This window comes from Chiloscyllium punctatum, chromosome 2 (assembly GCF_047496795.1).
Source record: "Chiloscyllium punctatum isolate Juve2018m chromosome 2, sChiPun1.3, whole genome shotgun sequence".
NCBI classification, from domain to species: domain Eukaryota; kingdom Metazoa; phylum Chordata; class Chondrichthyes; order Orectolobiformes; family Hemiscylliidae; genus Chiloscyllium; species Chiloscyllium punctatum.
The window spans coordinates 15,270,465-15,293,195 of NC_092740.1; the positions used below are offsets into that span (position 1 = coordinate 15,270,465).

A 22,731-nucleotide genomic window follows, 5' to 3' on the forward strand; every position below is an offset into this window, starting at 1 on the left:
CTGAATTTCAATAGTGTGTGATAATGCTCCGAGTAAGTGCGTTTTTGGATGTTTTACTGAAGTTAAAGGTGTTTTATATAAAGATTAAGTTATTGTTGCTCTACATGTGAAGAACTCAGACCAAGGCAGCCAACAGCTTCAGGCGTGCCAGCATTAAAGATGGCGTCCCTCCATTCAGCACAGCCAGCGAGCGGAAACCCCTGGCGCGGTGACGTAATGTCGCGCTGAGGTTGGGACCTTTGACACGAGGCTGGTCTGGGCCTGGCGCGTGGTGGGACGTTGTCGATCTCCGGGAGCGGGCTGTCTCCTTGGAAACGGTGAGTGAGTGAAATATATATATATTATATATCTCATACATACATATATATGACGGGCTGAGGGAGCAGGCAGTGCCCGGTGTGTGAAACCATCCCCCCACCTCAGCCCCAGCACACCGGGCCCGGGACAGAACCCCCTACCCCCCCCCCCCCCCCCGCGGCAGTCACACCCCCTCCCCCCCCGACCCCCACCATATTCTCAACCCTACACCCACGAAATTCCACCAACACTTTTCAACCCCCTCCCACAACTCCAATCCCCTCCACCCAATCCCTTCTCTTCACCCCATCTACCCTCACCCCTACCCTCACCCTCACCCCCATCAACCCCTACCCTCACCCTCACCCCCGCCAACCCCTACCCACCCCTACCCTGACTCTCACCTTCCCTCACCCCCACCAACCCCTACCCCCACCCCCACCAACCCCTACCCTGACTCTCACCTTCCCTCGCCCCCACCAACCCTTACCCTGACTCTCTCATACCCCTACCCCCGCCAACCCCTACCCTGACTCTCACCTACCCTCGCCCCCACCAACCCCTACCCTGACTCTCACCTCCCGCTACCCTCACCCTCTCCTACCCTCATCCCTTGCCCCCACCAACCCTTACCCTGACTCTCACCTACCCCTGCCCCCACCAACCCTTACCCTGACTCTCACCTACCCCTACCGCCACCTACCCACAGCCCCACCAACCCCTACCCTGACTCTCGTCTACCCCAACCCTCACCCCCACCAACCCTCACCCCCACCAACCCTCACCCCCACCAACCCTCACCCCCACCAACCCTCACCCCCACCAACCCTTACCCTGGCTCTCACCTACCCCTACCCCCACCAACCCTTACCCTGACTCTCACCTACCCCTATACACACCTACCCTCACCCCCATCAGCCCCTACCCTGAGTCTCACCTACCCCTACCCCCACCCCCACCCCCACCCCCACCCCCACCCCCACCCTCACCCCCACCCTCACCCCCACCAACCCTTACCCTGACTCTCACCTACCCCTACCGCCATCTACCCACAACCCCACCAACCCCTACCCTGACTCTCATCTACCCTCACCCCCACCAACCCCTACCCTGACTCTTACCTACCCCTACCCTCACCCCCACCAACCCGTACCCTGACTCTCACCTACCCCTACTCTCATCAACCCTTACCCTGGCTCTCACCTACCCCTACCCCCACCAACCCTTACCCTGACTCTCACCTACCCCTATACACACCTACCCTCACCCCCACCAACCCCTACCCTGGCTCTCTCATACCCCTACCCCCACCAACCCCTACCCTGACTCTCACCTACCCCTACCCCCACCAACCCTTATCCTCACCCTCACCTACCTTCACCTCCACCAACCCTTACCCCCACTCCCATCTACATTCAACCCCACCTCCCCTCCAATCCTCATCACCATCTCCACTCCCACCCCATGCTCCTGTTCTCCCATTTCCACATTTCTCCACCTCTCCCCTCACTGTCCATCCCCTCCTGCCTCATGCCAGTTTTCACCATCTCACCCCACCTCCACCCGTCTAACGACCATTATCCCCCATTGCTAGCTTCAATGAACTCTTACCCCTATCGTCCCCTCAGACCTGCTCTCCTCACTCCTGCTTTCACCTGACTGTGTTAGAGACAAGGAGAAAAGTGAGGACTGCAAATGCTGGAGATCAGAGTCGAGAGTGTGTTGCTGGAAAAGCACAGTAGGTCAGGCAGCATCCAAGGAGCAGGAGAATCAACATTTCAGGCCGGATTCCTGACGAAGGGCTCTGGCCCGAAACATCAATTCTCCTGCACCTCGGACCTGCCTGACCTGCTGTGCCTTTCCAGCAACACACTCTTGACTGCGTTAGAGACAAAAGAACGACAGATGCTGCAATCCAAAGTAGATAAGCAGGAGGCTTGGGAGAGCACAGCAGGCCAGGCAGCATCAGGAGGTGGAGAAGTCGATGTTTTGAGAAGGGTTCCACTGAAATGACGTCTCCACCTCCTGATGCTGCCTAGCTTGCTGTGGTCTCCCAGCTTTCTGCTTGTTCACCTGACTGCAGCTGCCCCTACACTCAATATATACAAGATGGACAGGAGTGGGTACTGCAGATTAGAGTGGTGCTGGAAAAGCACAGCAATTCAGGCAGCATCTGAGGAGCAGGAAAATCAACTTATCAGGCAAAAGCCCTTCATCAGGGTTGAGACAAGATGGGATCAAACAACCAGATGTCTGTTAGATTAGATTACTTACAGTGTGGAAACAGGCCCTTCGGCCCAACAAGTCCACACCGACCCTCCAAACAGCAACCCACCCAGACCCATTCCCCTACATTTACCCCTTCACCTAACACTATGGGCAATTTAGCATGGCCAATTCACCCAACCTGCACATTTTTAGACTGTGGGAGGAAACCAGAGCACCCAGAGGAAACCCACACAGACACGGGGAGAATGTGCAAACTCCACACAGTCAGTTGCCTGAGCCGGGAATTGAACCCAGCTGTCTGGTGCTATGAGGCAGCAGTGCTAACCACTGAGCTACTGTGCCGCAGCTTGAGTTAGTTGATGTGAAAACAGAAACTATTGTTTACAGTCCTCACTCTAAACTTCATTTCCTAGTTACCACCTCTGTCAAGTGTGTTCACAGTTTTGGTGTCATATTTCATCTACCATGCAGCTTCAAGTATGATACTTGCCTGCTCTTAGACAGTTTCCATCTTGCCTTTAGCTCAGCTCATGAGCTCCAAAATCCCACTGTTATGCCTTTGTTACCTAAGACTCCACTGTTCTGTTGCACTCCTGACCAGTGTCTCAAGTGCTACCCTCTGCAAATGTAAGGTCAACCAAAATTCTGCTGCCCATGCCTTGCCTCTCAGCAAGACCTGAATCTCTCTCTCTCCTGTGTTTGCTGACTTACATTTGCTCCTTGTTAAGCAACATCTTGAGTTTGAATGTGACCATATTTGCTTTCAAATCCCTCTGTGGCCTTGTTCCCACCTGACTTAGTGAACTGTGGCCCAACAATCCTCCATTGCTGGTGAAACTCAGCATATCTGCTGGGAAGGAAGCAGAATATCAAATCTGAACAGAAGTTATAAAGTTAACTGTGCTATCTTCCCACAGATGCTGACAGCGCAGCTGGGTTTTGTTAGCAATTTGTGTTTTTGTTTCAGATGTCAGTTTCTTTATTCTAATCCTTCATGGTATCTATGTACGTGTAATTCCAGCATCTGTGTGTTGATTATAATTCATCATTAGTCAGTACGTCTTTGGTGGAGTTCTGGCCCTCCCCAGTTTAAAGGTGAGATTTATGTTCAGCAAAAGTTAGGAAAATGGATGGAAGTTGGTTATACTGAGGTCGGTCTCAGATTGGCCACAAATAGTAGAATAGTGGAATGAACTTCTTCTGTTTTTACATATTACTACGAGAATTAGTACAGTGTAGGAAGAGGCAATTCAGAGAGAAAGTGAGGACTGCAGATGCTGAAGAAATCTGTCGAAAAATGTGGCACTGGAAAAGCACAGCAAGTCAGGCAGCATCCCTGGAGCAGGAGGTTCAACATTTCGGCATAAGTACATACTAACCGTCCAAAGAACATCCCATCCAGACCCTTGCTCTAACCCTGCACTTCCTATGGCTAACCCACATAGCCTACATACATAGGACTGTTGAAGGAAACGTCAGCATCCATCAGAAACCCCACAGACACAGGGAGGATGCGCAAACTCCACACAGACTTGAACTTGGGTCCCTGGTGCTGTGAGACAGCAGTGCTCGTCTGTGTGCCACTATGCTGAAGCAGTCTGAGCACTATTGTTTTGAAGATGTGGGTGTAGTGTACGTTTTTAAGAGAGTTAAAAGCTAGCAGAATTACCAGATGTTCTGTATAAGATACAAGGTAACATGTGGTTCAGCTACTGGAGTAGCTGGTTGCCTGGAGACAACTGTTACAACATGGAGTAAATGCTCCTACTTAATTTACACCAGCAACACAAACGATTTAGCCCGTCTAGTAATCTGTGATAATTTGAGAGGCTAAGAACTATTTAAAGTGAAAATTAATGACTTTATTTCTTTTTTTTAATAGATATTTTTATTAGAAATTTAACACTTTTACAAGTTTACAAAAATAAACAAAACTCTCAAGTACAAACATTGATATACAATTAAATCTTAAATAAATAATAACCAAAATTTAACAAAAGAAAAATACCAAGAAAGGGAAAAAAAACAAAACTTGACTAACTATTAATCTAACCTACAACTAACCAGAGTGTATATTTAAGTCTCTTAAATTATTCAAATAAGAGAAAGAAAAAAAAAACCAACGGATAACACAGAAATTGGGTAGTGAGATACATGCTCGGAATGTATTAACATCAAATGTAACAAAACCCATGTCGTGCGGGATTCCTCTCCCAAGGGGCCCCAGACCAGCGAGGTTCGTAATCTCAATTAAACAAAAGCCCTTGTTAGGATAGCCGAAATATCTGTATTCATATAATTCAAGAAGGGCTGCCATATTTTATGAAATAATTCGATCTTTCGGTGCACCATATTTGTAAGGAAGTCAAAGGGAATACATTCCATAATTAATCTGTGCCAATTTGAAAGTCCAGGGGGGCGCCCAGCCACCCAGTTCACCAAAATATTTTTCCTTGCACAGAAAGAGAGAATAGAAAATAATCTCTTCCCGTGCATATCCAGGGAGGATAAGTTCGAAAAGCCCAAAAGGAGAGATACAAGGTCCACTTTAATTTCCATTCCTAAAATTTCTGTCAGGGTACTTGCTACTTTAGTCCAGTATCTACGGATCTTATGACAGGTCCATAGGCAATGTACAAGAGTGCCCACCTCTATTTTGCATTTGGGACCCATTGGAGATGCTCCTTACTTAAATTTTACCAATCGATCCGGTGCTATATGGGCCCTATGAAGTATCTTCAGCTGGATAGCCTGAGTTCTGTTACAGATGGTGATTCTTCTGGCGTTTTCCCAAATGTCATTCCACGTTTCTATAGAAATTTCTGATCCCATGTTTTAAGCAGATTGTCCATATCTCCCAATACTTCATCATGTAGTAAATGATAAATAGTACTGATGGAAGATACCCCCATTGGTTGTAGTACTGTACATTCTCTATCTGATTTATAAAGACTATCTAATAACGTAGTCTTCTTCTGTACGTAATCTCGAATTTGGAAGTATCGAAAGAGGTCTCCATTAGGTAATCCAAATTTCTGACACAGCTGTTCAAAAGACATCAGGACCCCATCTTTCAATAGGTTCCCTAGACATGAGATACCCCGGATCTCCAGAGTTTAAAAGTGGTATCTGTAAACCCCGGTTGGAATCCCCATGCTCCCACTATCGGTGCATAGGGGGATGTTTTATGTGAATTACCCTCATTTTGCCGCATTATATTCCAAGCTTTAATTGTGTTTAGTATTATAGGGTTTTTACAGTGATCCGTAATGATTTTCCTCTTGTCTGAAAATAAAAAGTTAATAAGTGGGCATTTTACTTGAAGTCTCTATGTCCAGCCAGATTGATTGTGGGTCAGACAAGACCCAATCGGCTATGTAACTTAATAGGGAACTTCCCAGATTTTAGGAAATATCAGTTAAGTCCAATTCTCCCCTTGCCTGTGGAAGCTGTAGCTTCTTCGGCTTAATGAGGGGCCGTCTATAATTCCAGATAAAGGAACCCAACCAGCCATATAATTTACGTAGTGCCAGCTTCGGCAGCATCACCAGAAGCATTCTCATAGGGTATAGGAGACAGGGCAGGACATTCATTTTAATTAGTGCTATTCCACCAAGCCAGGAAATTGGAAGGTCTCCCCATCGCTGGAGTTATCCTGCGTTATCCTTTCTAGTAAATGCACAAAGTTAGTCTTGTATAACTGACCAAATACTTGGGTAATAAAAATGCCTAAATATAAGAAACCCTCCTTGGACCACCGAAAGGGAAAGTGGGATCCATCCAGTAAGTGGGGTATCATAGCAAGGCCACCCATTGGCATAGCCTCCGATTTTGAGAAATTAATTTTATTGCCTAAGAATGCGCTAAATGTATTAATAACTTGGATTAAGTGAGGTACGGACATCAGAGGATTACTGAGGAATAGAAGAACATCATCTGCATAAAGGGTAATTTTATGTTTACCTGTACCAATCCTCGGGGCTGTTATATTAGGATCAGCCCGTATAGCTTCTGCGAGTGGCTCAATTATTAGTGTAAATAACAATGGCGAGAGAGGGCATCCCTGACGGCAGCCCCTACCCACACTGAAGCTATCCGAACCTAATCCATTGAAAACCACAACTGCTTTGGGATCACTATACAGTGTTGAAACCCATTTGGTAAACACCTTTCCAACGCCAAACCTTTCCAATGTGTAAAACAAGTATGACCATTCAACCCTATCGAATGCCTTTTCCGCGTCTAATGAGACTACTACTCCTGGTATCTTTCCCTGATGGCAGGCTTGAATCATGTTCAAAACCCTTCTAATATTATTGGATGATCTACGGCCCTTAATAAACCCTGTCTGATCCTCCTTTATGATATGTGGCAATACCCTTTCTAGTCTCAATGCTAATGTTTTAGAAAAGATTTTAAAATCTACATTTAGCAAGGATATTGGTCTGTATGACGCACAATCTTTTGGATCCTTTCCTTTATTAAGGATAAGAGAGATATTTGCCTCTTTCAGCGAAGGCGGGAGACTGCCCTGACTATATGGATAATTATACATGTCCATAAGTGGACCAGCCAATATTCCTGTAAATTCTTCATAGAATTCAGCTTGAAAACCATCTGGGCCAGGTACCTTACTGCTCTGAAGTTGCCTGATTGCGTCAAGTATTTCTTGGACTTTCGGAGCAGTCCAATTAATGCTCTTAAATCGGAGCATTTAAGACCGATACCTGTTCTGGAGTTAAATCTGGAAAGGTCAAATTTTTAAAAATTGATTGCATCCTCCTAGTCCTGTCTTCACAATCCTGCGATTTATATATAGAATAATAATTTTAAAAAACCCAAGGGGAGGGAGAAAATCGTTAAGTAGAGAACAAATGAATAACTCCCTCTCCCCACCCCCCAAGATAATATTAAACAGTAAGGTTAAAAAAAAGGAAAGGGGGGATATAAACCGGAGTGGGGGGGGAGGCAAACCAACATCCACTATCTCTTGCAATTTATCTAAGAGAGTCCAAAAATTCCTTAGCCTTTTCCAGTGATCCGCAGTTATACACGGATCCTTCATGGTTAAAGCGTAGCATCGCTGGGTAGCATAAGGAGTACTGAATATTTAAGTCCCTTAAACACTTCTTCGCCTCATCGAATGCCCTCCTCTTTCGGACCAGAGCTGGGGAAAAGTCCTGGAATAACATGATCTTGGATCCTTTATGAATCATGGTTTGGGGATCTTTTCCAAGATTTCTAGAGGCTTCTAGGAGTATCTGCCTCTCCCTATAGCTCTGCAGCTGGAACAGGACCGGGCGTGGACGCTGGTTCGAGCCGGGCCCGCGTATTGCGACCCGGTAGGCCCATTCCACCCTTACCTGGCCTGATCCAGCCTCCAGATTTAAAAGCTGTGGCAGCCACTGTTCAAGAAATGCTGTAAGCTGGCCTTCCTCTTCCCGTTTGGGAAGGCCCAGCAAACGAATATTTTTTCGATTATCGAGGTAGTCAATATGATTCTCCAAGGTCCAGACTCGCTGTTCGAGACTCCGGACCCGATCCACGGCCGATTGCGCTGTCGTTTCGGAGGTCGCGGCCTTTAGCTCCGCCCCCCCCAACTTGGCGCTCGATTTCCTTGATGTCTCGGTCATGCTTTTGCAGCGCGGCCGAGAGGGAGTCCCATCGGCTTCGGGATTCTACAATAAAAGCATCGATCTTCGCATCCAGTTTGGAGATGATTTCCATGAGGCTCGCCACCGTAGGTAAGTCCCCCGGGGTGGCTGTGGACGCCTCTGCTGCATCTGGAGAGGGTGGGGGAGGGGTTCCTGCTTGCTGAGAGCTGTGGGCTCCTTTCCCTTTAGTCATTTTTACTGAAGATTAGATTGTTTAAATTTAATACTAAGCAACTCATTAAATTAAACAGCTATTTTTAATGATTTGGTGAGTGTGATGGGGGTGGGTGACCCACTTTGCCCAAGTCTTGGGAGGAGCACTGTCGACTCAGACTTGCTGGGTTGCCGCCATCTTGGATCCCCCTGACTTTATTTCTGAAAGTATAGCAGAGAATAGTTAATTAACAACTATTTACAACTCCTTCTAACCTATCTTTTACTTTCCCTTCTATAATACTAGTCCGATTAAACCCCCCCCCCATTAAAATTTACCAAAAATTCAAGTTTTCAAAACCTGTCAGCTGTTGGATCTTCCCGTGTCATCTTTTCTTCTTCTTAGAGGTTATACTTCACAGGTAATAGATTGATAAAGTTACTTTTAAGAGAGCTATTTTTTTCAGGCAGTCTCTACATGCTGGTGGCAATTCTCCTCCCAACTGTTCAGTGTTCCCTGGTCTTAAAACCCCTCCCAAAACATCAGATTGTGTCATTGGCGTTTAAGATTGTCAATATACTAAATTCAAACTTGATAGGAATTTAGTATTTTTCGGAGTATTAATTTAAACTGATAGGCCTAATTCAAATCTGTTTCTGTCTCCAGGCAACCAGCTACCCTAACCACCCCGATAGCTAGACCACATGTTACCTTGTATCTTATTCAGAACACTTGGTGCTGTCAGGTAGTTCTGATAGCTTTTAACTCTCTTAAAGGTACAGTATACCCACATCTTCATAACACTATATGTTTAAATGTGTATTTCTCCTAAATATGAATCTTCCGTGGCTCAGTAATCAATTCTGTGTTGCATTTTTTTTATTTTACAGTTCTTCAGAGCTGTGAAAGATGGGGAAAGCTCGGAAAAAGAAGATTTCTTCTGATAACATACGAAAGAGAAAATCTACAAGAGACATTAAGACAAATCCGTTTGAGGTGAAAATTAACAAGCAGAAGTTTAATATACTTGGCCGGAAAACGAAGCATGACCGTGGGTTACCTGGAGTATCTCGATCTAAATCTATTAAAAGGGTAAGTGATTGTAATACCTATTTGTTCTGTGATGTATTGGGTTGTCAATGTCACAACCATAGGAGGACATGCGAGCCATCCCAGCAATGCAACTCATTTGATAGATCTGTCCTGTTGGTCCCATCCCCCATTTCTTTCTCCACAGTACTCTAATATTTCCTTTTCATATGTGTATCCAGTTGTATTCTTAAATTTCTTATTGAATTTGCTTTCACCTCTTACTAGCACCAGATGAATGAGCAGTGCTCTGAAGGCTGGTGTTTTCAAATAAACCCGTTGGACTATTAACATGGTGTTGTGTGATTTTTGACCTAGTCCAATCCAGAGTTGAAAAATGTGGTGCTGGAAAAACGCAGGAAGCCAGGCAGCATCCGAGGAGCAGGAGAATCGACGTTTCGAGCATATGCTGTGCTTTTCCAGCACCACATTTTTCAACTCTGGTACTCCAGCATCTGCAGTCCTCACTTTCTAAGCTCTCTAGTCTAATCCAGTCCAACACCCTTCCACGCTGTACATCTCTGACTCTGACTGTATGATCTAGGGATTTGAACTGACACACCCAAGGCATTAGCATGGGGCTCTGGATTCACTTAAAGAATCAACATAATGGGAACTCAGTTTTTCTATCCACAGATGATGCCAGGTTTGCTAAGTTTCTCCAACATTTTCTGTTTATCATTTGACAATGGGAGTAGGAGACCACTTGGTCAATCATGCTTGTGTCAACTCTTTAGCATTAACAGAATATTTATAAAGTTAGAATCATTGATTCATTGTGTGAACAAATATCAAATTGTCAATTTTACTGGACTATTTTACGATACTTCTTTACTCATTTGTCTTCCAGCGTACAGAAACTTTGCTGAAAGAATATCAGGACAAGGGGAAGGCCAATAAATTTCTTGACAAACGATTTGGTGAATATGATACTACGTTAACTCCAGATGAAAAGATGACAAAGAGGTTCTCCTTGGAGCAGCAGGTAATACTTTCTGTTTTAACACAAGAAGTAAAACAGCCTGGTGGAAATCGTCCCAAGCTGGCAAATAAGTCTGGATCAGTTTGGGATTTCTGTTCGGCTGGACAAGTTGGACTGAAGGGTCTGTTTTTGACTCTGATTATATTTATTTCCCCTCTTCATTGGTTCCTCTGCACTTCCAGACCTGCTTTCCAATATTCTGTTAAGAGATTAGCTTGTTTTGGAGTAGACCCCTATCCAAGATGTATACCTGTTAACTCAAGTACATGACCGGGCCAGTGCAGTATTGAAGAAAGCCTAGATTGTCACAGATGTCTTGCCTCATTTGAAACCTCCCTGAGACGGTCTAGACAAAATCAGGAAGAACTCCCTGATGTTAACGAGAAGCTGTTTTTGTCCATTTGCCTAAAATAAAATACAGGACTACAGATGCTGGAAATCTGAAACAAAACCAAATTGTTGGAGCAACTCAGCAGATATGGCAGCATCTGTGAAGAGAAATCAGAATTAATATTTTAGGTCCAATGACCCTTCAGAAGTTCTCCAGCAATGTCTGTTTTTGGTCCATTTGCTGTTTGAATTATGCAATTTTAAGTGATCTAATGCGTTACTTCATTACTAAATCCAGATTTGCCATTTTGTTTGATCAGGAAAAAAAAAGTCTTCTATCAGGAGCAGGTTTTGAATTGTCAGAAGTAGTTGCTAATTGACAAAGGAGCTTATCTCTATCTCTAATCCTTCAAGATCTCTGCATTTTTCCATTTCTGGACTGTTGCACATCTGTATATTTTCTTATTCCTGCTCCTGCACCATTACCACCAAGGATTAGCCCTTGGTATTTTCCTATTTCTCATCTACATGAAGAGCAGTGGGAAACCAGAGGATTGGGAAGCTTACAAAGACAAACAAAAAGAGTAATAAGGAGGGAGAAGGTTAAATGTGAGAGTAAGCTAGCCTGTAATGTAAAGAAAGACTTGTAAGAGTTTTGTTAGAAATATAAAGGGCAAGAGAGAAGCAAAGATAGATATGGGGCTGCTGGAGAGATACTAGTGGGGAACAAGGAAATGGCTGAGGATCTGAATATTTACTTTGTGTAAGTCTTGGAAGACACAAGAAATATCCCAAAAATTCAAGAGTGTGAGGGGGCAGAGCTGAGTATAGTGACCATTGCTAAGGAGAAGGTGCTAGAAAAACTGAGTGGCCTATAGGTGGATAAATCTCCTGGACCAGATGGACTATACCCCAGAGTTCAAAGGGAGATAGTTAAAGAGATAGTGGAGGCGTTAGTAGTGATCTTTCAGGAATCACTAGAATCAGGAGGATCCCAGAGGACTGGAAAATTGCTGATGTGGCATCCCTGTTTAAAAAGGGAATAAGGCAAAAGATGGAAAATAGACCAATTAGCCTAAACTCGGTCATGGGTAAGATCCTGGAATCCATCGTGATGGATGAGATTTCTGAATACTTGGAAGTGTATGGTAAAAAGGGCAAAGTCAGCATGGCTTCATCATGCCTGACAAACCTGCTAGAATTCTTTGAGGAAGTGATAAGCAAGTTAGACCAAGGAGCGCCAATGGATGTTATCTACCTGGGCTTCAAGAAGGCCTTTGACTAGGTGCCGCCCAGGGGGTTACTGAGTACGATATGTGCCCATGGTGTTAGAGGCAAGGTGCGAGCATGGATAGAAGCTTGGCTGTCTGGCAAAAAGCAGAGAGTGGGGATAAGAGTCCTTCTCAGGAGGGCAGACAAGTGATGTTCCACAAGGCTCAGTGTTGGGAATGCAGCTTTTCACTTTATGCATTAACAATCTAGATGAAAGAACTGTGGGCATTCTGGCTAAGTTTGAAGATAATACAAAGATAGGTAAAGGGACATTGAGGAGATGGGGAGGCTATAGAAGGTTTTGGACACATTAAGAGAATGGGCAAAGAAATAGCAGATGGAGTACAGCTTTGGAATGTGTGAGGTCATATACTTTGGTAGGAAGATGAGAGGCATGGGCTATTTTCTAAATGGGGAGAAAATTCAGAAATCTGAAGTGCAAAGAGACTTAGGTGTTCTAGTCCAGGAATCTCTCAAGTCAAACTTGCAGGTTGAGTCAGTAGTTAGGAAGGCAAATGCAATGATGGCATTTATTTTGAGAGGACTTGAATATAAAAGCAGGTATGTACTTCTGAGGCTGTATAAGGCTCTGGTCAGACCACATTTGGGCTATTGTGTGCAGTTTTGGGCCCCATAGCTTGGGAAGGATGTACTGGCCTTGGATCGTATTTAGTGGAAGTTCACGAGAATAGTCCCAGGAATGAAAAGCTTAACATATGAGGAATGTTTGAGGACTCTGAGCCTATATTTGATGGAGTTTAGAAAGATGAGGGGGACTCTAATTCAAACATGCAGAATACTAAATGGCCTGGACAGAGTTGATGTTGGGAAGATGTTTCCATTGGTAGGAGAGGGCTGTATTCCTGATGAAGGGCTTTTGCCCAAAACGTCGATTTTACTGCTCCTCGGATGCTGCCTGAACTGCTGTGCTTTTCCAGCACCACTCTAATCTTACCCCAGGGCACAGCCTGACTGTAAAAAGAAGACCTTATAGAATGGAGATCAGGAGAAACTTATGAGAGAGTGGTGAATCTATGAAATTCATTGCCAAAGAAGGCTGTGGAGGCCAGGTCATTGAGTATATTTAAGACTGAGATAGATAGGTTCTTGAGTATCAAGGGTTACGGGGAGAAAGCAGGAGAATGCGATTGAGAAATCTATCAGCCATGATTGAATGGTGGAGCAGACTTGATGGGCTGAATGGCCTAATTTCTTTTCCCATGTCTTTTGGTATTATCTCATTTCTGCTTGTGGGATCTTGCTGTGTAAAAATGCCAGTGCTGTGCATTAAAGTATTCCTATGTGTATAAAGCACTGAAGTATTTCTATGTCGGGCATTAAGCCACTAAATGCAAGCCTTTCCTTCATGTTGTAGTGATTAGAATCCTGAACTCTCAGCACAAAAATGTCTGAAGGCTGCATTTTCTTAAAAATCGATGCTGCTTTACACTGAGGCAACACCCACAAGGACATGAATGTTGGATTCACATTACAGGCTGATGACATATTTTGTTATTCAGAAAACTGCGTGGTGTCTCAATATCCTGTAGGCCTGACAGATGCTTGGATTGCTGCAATGACTAGGGCTGACCAGTGATTGTGTGTGTCAGTCAGTATTAAATACTCTAGCTCATTCCCTCCTTAACCCAATGAATTCAAATGCTCTGGAGTACAACCCAATAATCACTCCATCTCCCTAGATTGTATGCATCTGCTGCAACTTCCTCTACTTTTCTGCTGTTTATGTACATATTACTTGGTCACATGGTCCTGGCATCCCCAACTTTTTTTCTAAATGGTGACTTAAATTTCTTATCATTAGTACTTTTGTGTAGATGGTTATTTCATATGAATGTCTGCCTGGTATATTCAGTTTTATAAGGTTCTGTTTTTGATGGGGTACTAGGTCAGAAACTTGGAATAGGATAGACAAAAAACTAGATAAAATCAGAGAAGAGAACTGCCACAATGAGTGACCAAACAAGAGATCCTAAGATACATAACACCATGTCACACTATGCAGTTTGAGAAACAATGGCAAGAGGAAGCACTGCAATTGCCCTGTCGTCCTGGTCTTGAGCAGAGTCGAACAATAAGACTCCATTCACTAATCCAAAATTTTGTTTCAAATCTTAACAGCTTTATTTTCTTTGTCTTTTCCCACTTGTTCATGAGCTGTGATATTGCTGGCTAGGCTGACATGTATTGCCCCATCCCTGATTGCTGTGGAGAAGGTCAACTGCCTTCTTAAGCTGCTGGAGTGTAGGTGATGAAAGGATCCCCAGAGGCCTAAGGATTTTCACCAGTGACAGTGAAGGCATGGTGATATATTCCCAAATCATGATGCAGTCATGACTTGGAGAGGAACCTGCAGGTGATGGTGGTGTTTCCATGTATCTGTCGGCCTCGTCCTTCTAGATGGTAGAAGTCATCAGTATGGAAGATGCTGTTTGAGAAGCCTTGGTAAGTTATTGAACTGCATTTTGTAGACAGGTGACAATATGCAGAGAGAGTGTAGGGAGTGAATGTGGAAATTGGTGGCTGTCCTGCCACTTAAATGGGCGGCTTTGCCCGGAATATTGTCAAGCTTCTGGAACATTGTTGAAGCTTTATCCATCCAGTCAAGTGGGAACATTTCATTGCACTCCTGACCTGTACTTTTTTGATGGAAGACCGGCATTAGCGAGACAGGAAATGAGTAACTCACTGCAGCAGTCATAGCATCTGACCTGCTGTTGTAGCTAAGGTGTTTATATCTAGACCAGTTTAGATTTTGGTCAATGATGACCCACAGCATATTGATGGTGAGGAATTCAGTGATAATAATGCTGTTGAACATAAAGGTGATAGTTAGACTCTCTCTTGCTGAACATGATCAGTGCCCAGTGCTTGTGTGGGGTGAATGTTACTTGCCACTCATCAGCTCGGGTAAATAACTTGCAAATCGGAACACTCAAGATGCCCTTGTGTCTCCAACCCACGAAGACTTTTCTCAAAAAGCAAGAATACCAGGAATGCTGCAAATCTGAAATAATTCAGGTCAGAAAGCATCTATGGCATGAAAAGATAAGGTAATTTGTATAAGTCTTTGAAAGTTTCAGATCTGTGAAACTTTTCATCAGAACTTAATCTCTTATTTTTCAAGGGGTAGATGACCTTATTCCTCCCATGAAAATGAACTACCCTGTAATTAACTGTATTAAAATTAATGGTGTGACCAATGTTGTGTAACTCTGCTGGATTCACTCAATTGTTTGGGTTCTTGTTGTTTCAGCGGCAGCACACAAAGAAGGACATATACAACCTGAATGAAGATGAAGATCTCACCCATTACGGGCAATCCCTGGCGGACATTGAGAAGTTTAATGACGTGCCAGACAGTGATGATGAAATGGAAGAAAAGGGCCTTCTGTCAGGTGAGCACGAAAAATGTCGTATGATTTAACTAATCCTGATTGTTTGTAAAGGGCTAAAGTATATACAGGGCTTGCATTATTTTTCACGATCAATCCCTGCCTATGATGGGAATCAGTCAGATTTTAATAAAGCACTAGGTGGAGAAACTCTCACTCTTTAACTATTCAGTAGTAAAACTTTAAATTGACTCTACGAATCTGAGTTGTATTCGAAGGCAACACTTTGAAGAGACATTTATTGAAGAGAGCATTTTTGATGATGGTAGAGAGATGATTCCGTGTTTTCTTCCAATCCCTGGAAGGAATCCAGTGTTTATTTTAGGGTGGGAGGATTGGCAGATGTTGAAAATGGCAGGAATCTGTAATAGGCAAAAGTGAGGACTGCAGATGCTAGAAACCAGAGTTTAGATCAGAGTGGTGCTTGAAAAGCACAGCAGGTCAGACAGCATCCGAGGAGCAGGAAAATCGATGTTTTGGACAAAAGCCCTTCATCAGGAATAGGGCTGAGGAAGGGTTTTTGCTCGAAACAGTCTATTTTTCTGCTCCTCAGATGCTGCCTGACCTTCTGTGCTTTTCCTGGAATCTGTAGTAGACAGTTTTGATGAGAGGAATTTGTTTGTGAATTAACATGATAATGACTTACATCCCTCATGACTTTGATTAATCATTAAGCACTTTGAGTGTATTCACTGCTGTATTGTAGGAAATATGGCAGCTAGTTTTAACACAGTGAGGCATACTAAACCGCAGTGAGATCATAACCAGGTAATACCTCTCTCATGAATTGAATTGACACATAGTCAAATGAGTACAGTGAAAAGTTTACAGTTGCCCCATTACAGCACCACCTTAGGTACAAAAGTACGTGGGTTCAGATACTTAAGATAAACATCTTAGGAAACAAAAAACAGTTAGACAAGTAAAGAAATAAACAGTCCAACATTATAGGTCATAGGAATAAATTAGAAAAAAAAGAAGTAAAAAGTTCAGAATATCAGTGTCACTGACAGAGTCCTTGCCAGCATCTAGACTCAGGGGAGAATTTGGAACTGCCTGTGCCGGACCCACCAACATAAGAGTTGCCCCACTTTTAGGCGCCATCTCTTTGCTGCTGGCCATACTTTGCTGATGTGGCTGAACCCACGGTCCCCGCAACCAAGAGTCCCTGGCTCTGCTTTTGATAGAAGGATAAATATTATCCAGGTAGCTGGATGTGCTTAGTTTTTAATTTTGTTTTTTAAGTTCACTTGATGGTGAGATTCTGTTTATCAACTTATCCAAAGGACTGCACCTCCTGAAAGTACCCCGGGGATAGCAGTCTTTATTTTGCATTCAATAGTAGAACTTGAATTCATGACATTTGTCTCTGAGGTGAACTGAGTGACCAAAAGATATAGGAGCAGAATTAGGACTTTCAGCCTATCTAGTCTGCTCTGCCATTTGATTATGGCTGACCTGTTTCTCAACCCCATTCTCCTGTCTTCTCCCCATAATCCTTGATCCCCTTACTAATCAAGAAACTATTGATCTCTGCTTTAAATACAGTCAGTGCCACAGGGGCTGGGGAGGCCAAGTCATTGAGTTCCACCACAGAGTCACCACCTTCTGGCAGACAAAGTTTCTCCTGACCTTGGTTCTAAAGGCCCTCACGCTGTGCCTCCACTCCTAGTGTCTCCTGCTAGTGAAAACATCTTCTCCATGTCAGAACCACCCCCACCCCCAACTTTCAAACTCCATCAAGTATAGACCCAGAGTTCTCAATCTCTCCTCATATGACAAGCCATTCACCCCAAGGATCAATCTTGTAAATCTCCTCTGGGCCCCCTCCAAAGCAAACACATCTTTCTTTAGATTCAGGATCCAGAATTGCTCACAATATTCTAAATGCACTCTGACCAAAACCTCACCAATTCACCTCTGCTCTTGTTTTCTAGCTCGCTTGAAATGAATGATATTGCATTTGCCTTTCTAACTGCCAGGTGAACTTGCAGGTTAACCTTAAGAAAATTCTGAACTCGGACTCCCAAATCCCAATGCACTTCAGATTTATGAAACCTTTCCCCGTTTAGAAGATACTCTACTCCTCTATTCTTCCAACCAAAGTGCACGTCCTCACATTTCGCCATATTGTATTACATCTGCCAAGGTAATATCCTGGGTACCCAAGTTCAGATCCCACCATTGAAGATGGTGGAATTTGAATTCAAAAAAGTCTGGAATTAAGATCTAATGAATTTTTAAAAAAATGGAATTAAGAGTCTAATGATGACCATGAATCTTTGTCAATTGTCATGAGAAATCCATCTGGTTCATTAATGTCCTCCAGGGAAGTAAACTGCCAAGTTTACTTGCTCTAGACTACATTTGACTTCAGACCCACAGCAATGTGATTGACTCTTAATTGCTCTCTGGTCACCTAGCATGGACAATACATGCTGGCCTAACTGGCAATGTGAATGAATCATCCTGTGAATGAATGAAAGAAAACCCACTGGTTCTCCATTGTCTAACTTGCTCATTATCTCTTCAAAGAATTCTAACAGATTTGTCAGGCATGACCTTCCCTTGACAAAGCCGTGCTGATTCTGCCCTATTTTACCATGCACTTCCAAGTATCCTGCAATCTCATCCTTGATAATCGATTCTAAGATCTCATCAATGACTGAGGTCAGGCTAACTGGCTTATAGTTTCCTACCTTCTGCCTTTCTTCTTAAACAGCCATTTTCTAGTTCTCTTGGCCATCCCTGACTCCAGTGATTTCTTAAAGATCACCGCCAATGCCTCCACAATCTCCATAGATAACTTCTTCACAACTCTGGGCTATAGTCCAGCTGGTCCAGTTGATTTATCCACCTTCAAACTTATCAGCTTCACCAGCACTTCCTCCTGAGTGTTTGCCACTACACACTCTTGAAGTTATGGTATGCCACTGGTGTCTTCACTGTGAAAACTGATGCAAAGTACCTCTTCACTTCCTCTACCATTTCTTTGTTCCACATTACTACTTCTCCTGCCTCATTTTCCAGTGATCCAATGTCCACTCTTGCCTCTTATCTTTTAGATATCAAAGAAAACCTTTGCAATCTTTTATGTTACTAGCTAGCTTTCTCTCACTTCATCTTCTCTCCCCTTATTCCTTTTGTTTTAGTTGTCCTCTCATAGTTTTTAAAGGCTTCCTAATCCTCTGGCTTCCCACTAATCTTCATCACATTGTATTTTCTGTTGCTTTTATGCTACCCCTAACTATCCTTGTCAGCCAAAGTTGATTCCTCTACCCCTTACTATGCTTATTCTTCTTTGAAATGCATTTCTGCTGTGTCTCCCAAATGACCCCTAGAAACTCCTGCCGCTGCTGCTGCACCAGCTTCCTTACCAATCTGGCCAGCTCCTCCCTCATGTCTTTGTTACCTTTACTCAATTGTAATGCTGTTACATCTGATTGCAGCTCCTCCCTCTCAAACTGCAGAGTAAATTCTATCATATGGTCACTGTTCTTTAGGGGTTCCTTCACCTTCGGCTCCCTAATCAAGTCTGGCTCATTACATATCGCTAAATCCAGAATTGCCTGTTCCATAGTAGACATTACCACAAGCTGCTCCAAATAAAACATCCATAAATATTCCACAAATTCCTTTCTTGACATTGGCTGCTAACCTGATTTTCCCAGTCCACCTGAAGTCCCCTGTGATTCTTATGATAGTGCCTTTCTTACAGGCCTTTTTTTACGTTCCCCCATGCTACTGCTACTAGGTGGACGCAACACAACACCCACCTGGTCTCTCTTCCTTTGTAGTTCCTCAACTCTACCCACACGGATTCGATGTCTTTCAATTCTATATCACTTCCGCTATCAATTTAATTTCATTTCTTACAAATATGGCAACCCCTCCCCCTCTTCCCATCTTCCTCTCCTTTCAATAGGCCGTATATTCTTGGATATTTAGTTCCCGCCCTTGATTCCCTTGTAGCCATGTCTCTACCCACAAGCTCAGGGGCTGAGGGTCTTTCAACACCACCTCCTTGATCCCTCTACCTGCGTCACTCATCGTCATATCCTCTTGTCCCTGACCATTGACCAAGTTTGACCGAGTTAATCTAAGAGGTGTGACTGCCTCCTGAAACACTGCATCCACGTAGCTCTGCCCGTACCTGATATGTTACTGTGACCAAAGCTCAGACTCCAGCTCATCAACTCAAAGTCGGAGATCCTCAAGCATCCAGCACTTGCTGCAGATGTGGTCACTTTGAATAACAGCTCTCACATTGCCTGGCCTGGCATCTTCATTTTAAGGACTTCCTACTTAATTTGGTTTTTAAACATTTTATACTGTTGTTTTAGTTTGTAGCCTGCAAATATTTCTCCTGTTTGCCTTCAAACTGAAAGTTACCTGTAACAGGTAATTACAAATTTGACTACCACCAACCAATGAACTTGGGGTTTTACCTGTGATGTCACTCTTGTGCTGGAGCTCTGATCCTAGGCTTCACTTTCCTGTTAGTGCATAGCTGATATGTAATACAGTATTGGCACAAGAGAAAAACCTTATTTACTTTTGAAAGATGGCTGGCTGGATTGTTTATTATGCTCCTTAAGTACTATGCTCCCTCATTACTCACAGCTGAGTTCACTGCGGCTGCACACTTTGGCGGTGGTGGGCTGTTGCAGAAGAAGACAGTATCTAAGCAGCAGGGTGAGGAGGAGGAACCAACACCCAAGTCCCGGAAAGAGTTAATTGATGAGCTTATTGCTAAATCTAAGAAGGAGAAGGTATGCTTTTCAAACTTTGTGCTTATCGGTGCGTATAATTAGTAGGGACCATGGAAACTGAAGCACTTCAGGCTGATGTGTCACAACATTTACCGAGTCATGTAGTCTTTGGCTGGAGCTGGTGATTTGACTCATTAAATGAAGCTTAATATCTCACTGTGTACTGTAATTTTCATCCCTCTAGAGCACAATGTGCTCAGTGCATCAATGTTTTCCAAGACCATCGAAAGCAAATAGATGTTACTTCAACAGAAAGGTAGACCAAGACTGCCGAAGGAAGCTAAAACATGATGAGTGTGGGTCATGAGATTTCTGCTGATTGATAAAGCTCTAATTCATGGTCCTGAGCTAGTACCTAAGGTTTAAGGAGTTTAACTGAGGAAAAGTGAAAAACCATGGAGGGATTTCAACAATAACCCGGATCCAAATAGTGTCCTTAACAGTGTCCATTGGTGCTTCACAGGAACAAAGAAAAGTCACTGAGCAACCTAAAGACATAAAGAGGATGAGCAAAGGGTTGGTGAAGAAGCTATTTTAATAACTGATGAAAAAGAGAAGTGGAGAAGGAGCATTTAGGCCCAGTTTCCATAAAACATAATCACCATTGGTGAGGCAGTGTATTTGGAGGCCAGAGTTGGAGGACTGTGTTACTTTCATAGAGTCATACAGTGTAGGAAACGCCCTTTGTCCCATTGAGTCTGCATTGACATAACTAATACTAACGTTGCACTAATCCCAATTTCCTGCATTGTCCCATATCCTTGGATGTTATGATATCTGAAGTGCTCATCTAGATATTTTTAAAGCTTGTAGGTTACCAGTACCTTCCGAGGAAGTGCATTCCACATTTCCACCACCTGCTGAGTGAAAAAGATTTTTCCCCAAATCCTCTCTGAATCTCCTGTCCCTTACCTTAAAACTATGTCCTCTGTGATTGACCTTCAACCAAGGAGAACAGCTGCTCGCTATTCACCCTCCAGTGCTATCACAGCCTTCCTGTATTGAGGTGACCAGAACTGCACACAGTGGTCTAACCAGCGCTCTGTACAACTCCGACATTACCTCTTTGATCTTATTTATGTCACAACTGATGAAAGCAAATGACCCACATGCCAATTATTGTATTTATGTGCTCTGCCAACTTCAACGATCTGTGAACAATGACCCTCAAGATCCTCTGTTTCCTCTAAGCCTCCCAGTGTCCTGCCATTCATTAAATAACTCCCTCATCTTGTTTCTCCCTCACACTTAACAGGATTAAATACCATCTACCACTGGTCTGCCCACCTATATCTTATAACCACAACCATCTTCATTGCTATTATCCATCCTGCCAATCTTGATGTTGTCTGCAGATTTGTTTAATATTACCCCCACATTTTCAGTTATATCATTTAAGTGACTGGACGCCGGCCTCCAGTCACTTAAACAGCCTTCTGCCACTACACTTTGTGTCTAATTACTAAGCCAGCTTCTGGTCCATCTCACCAAGTTTCGCTGAATTCTATGTATTTTAACCTTCTCAGTCACAGAGTCAGAGATGTACAGCACAGAAACAGACCCTTCGGTCCAACTCGTACATGGCAACCAGATATCCTAACCTAACCTATCCTATCCAAGTCCCATTTGCCAGCACTTGACCCATATCCCTCTAAACCCTTCCTATTCGTATGCCATGACTTGGAGTCATGTGTACTTGACTCTGTGAGCTACAAATTCTGTGAACGTGATCTTAACCTCCACAGCCACCTGATGAAGGCGCTCCGAAAGCTAGCTTCTAAATAAACCTGTTGACGATAACCTGGTGTTGTGTGATTTTTAACTTTATTCATATACCCATACAGATGCCTTTTTAAATGCTGTAATTGTGCCAGCCTCCACTACTTCCTCTGGCAGCTTATTCCATACATGCACCACCTTCTGTGTGAAAAGGTTGCCCCTTAGGTCTCTTTTATATCCTTCCCCTCTCACCAAAAACTTATACCCTCTAGTTCTGGACTCCCCCACCATGTATTTATTCTATCCATGCCCTTCAAGTTTTTAAAAGCCTCAATAAGGTCACGCCTCAGCATCTGACGCTCCAGGGAAAACAGCCCCAGCCTATTCAGCCTCTCTCGATAGCTCAAATCTTCCAACCCTGGCAACATCCTTGTAAATGTTTTCTGAACTCTTTCAAGTTTCACAACATCCTTCCAATTGGAAGAAGATCTGAATTGCAAAGAATATTCCATAAGTGGCATAACTAGTGTCCTGTACAGCCGCAACATGACCTCCCAACTCAATGGTCTGACCAATAAAAGGAAAGCATATCAAATGCCTTCTTCACTAACCTATCTGCCTGCAACTCTATTTCAAGGAGCTATGAATCTGCACTCTTTGTTCAGCAACACTCTCCAGGACCTTGCCATTAAATGTATAAGTCCTGCTCTGATTTACTTTTCCGAAATTCAGCACCTTGCATTTATATAAACTAAACTCCATCTGCCACTCCTCAGCCCATTTGATCAAGATCCTGTTGTACTCTGAGGTAACCTTCTTC

General features: G+C 43.6%; 1 protein-coding gene across 4 annotated transcripts in view; it reads left to right on the forward strand.

The window, feature by feature from the left end:
• The first annotated feature begins 212 nt into the window (after positions 1–212).
• nop14 (NOP14 nucleolar protein homolog (yeast)) overlaps positions 213–22,731 on the forward strand; it is a 53,194-nt gene continuing 30,675 nt past the window's right edge. The window contains exons 1-6 of one of the 4 annotated variants that reach the window (XM_072593993.1): positions 230–317; positions 9,001–9,110; positions 9,225–9,426; positions 10,274–10,408; positions 15,282–15,423; positions 20,044–20,192. In XM_072593993.1, coding sequence (XP_072450094.1) covers positions 9,244–9,426; positions 10,274–10,408; positions 15,282–15,423; positions 20,044–20,192 — 609 coding nt within the window. In that variant the 5' untranslated portion in view covers positions 230–317; positions 9,001–9,110; positions 9,225–9,243. Of the gene's footprint in view, positions 322–8,163; positions 8,271–9,000; positions 9,111–9,224; positions 9,427–10,273; positions 10,409–15,281; positions 15,424–20,043; positions 20,193–22,731 lie in introns of those variants that run through there. The other 3 variants (XM_072594002.1, XM_072593984.1, XM_072594010.1) reach the window with 3 other exon arrangements.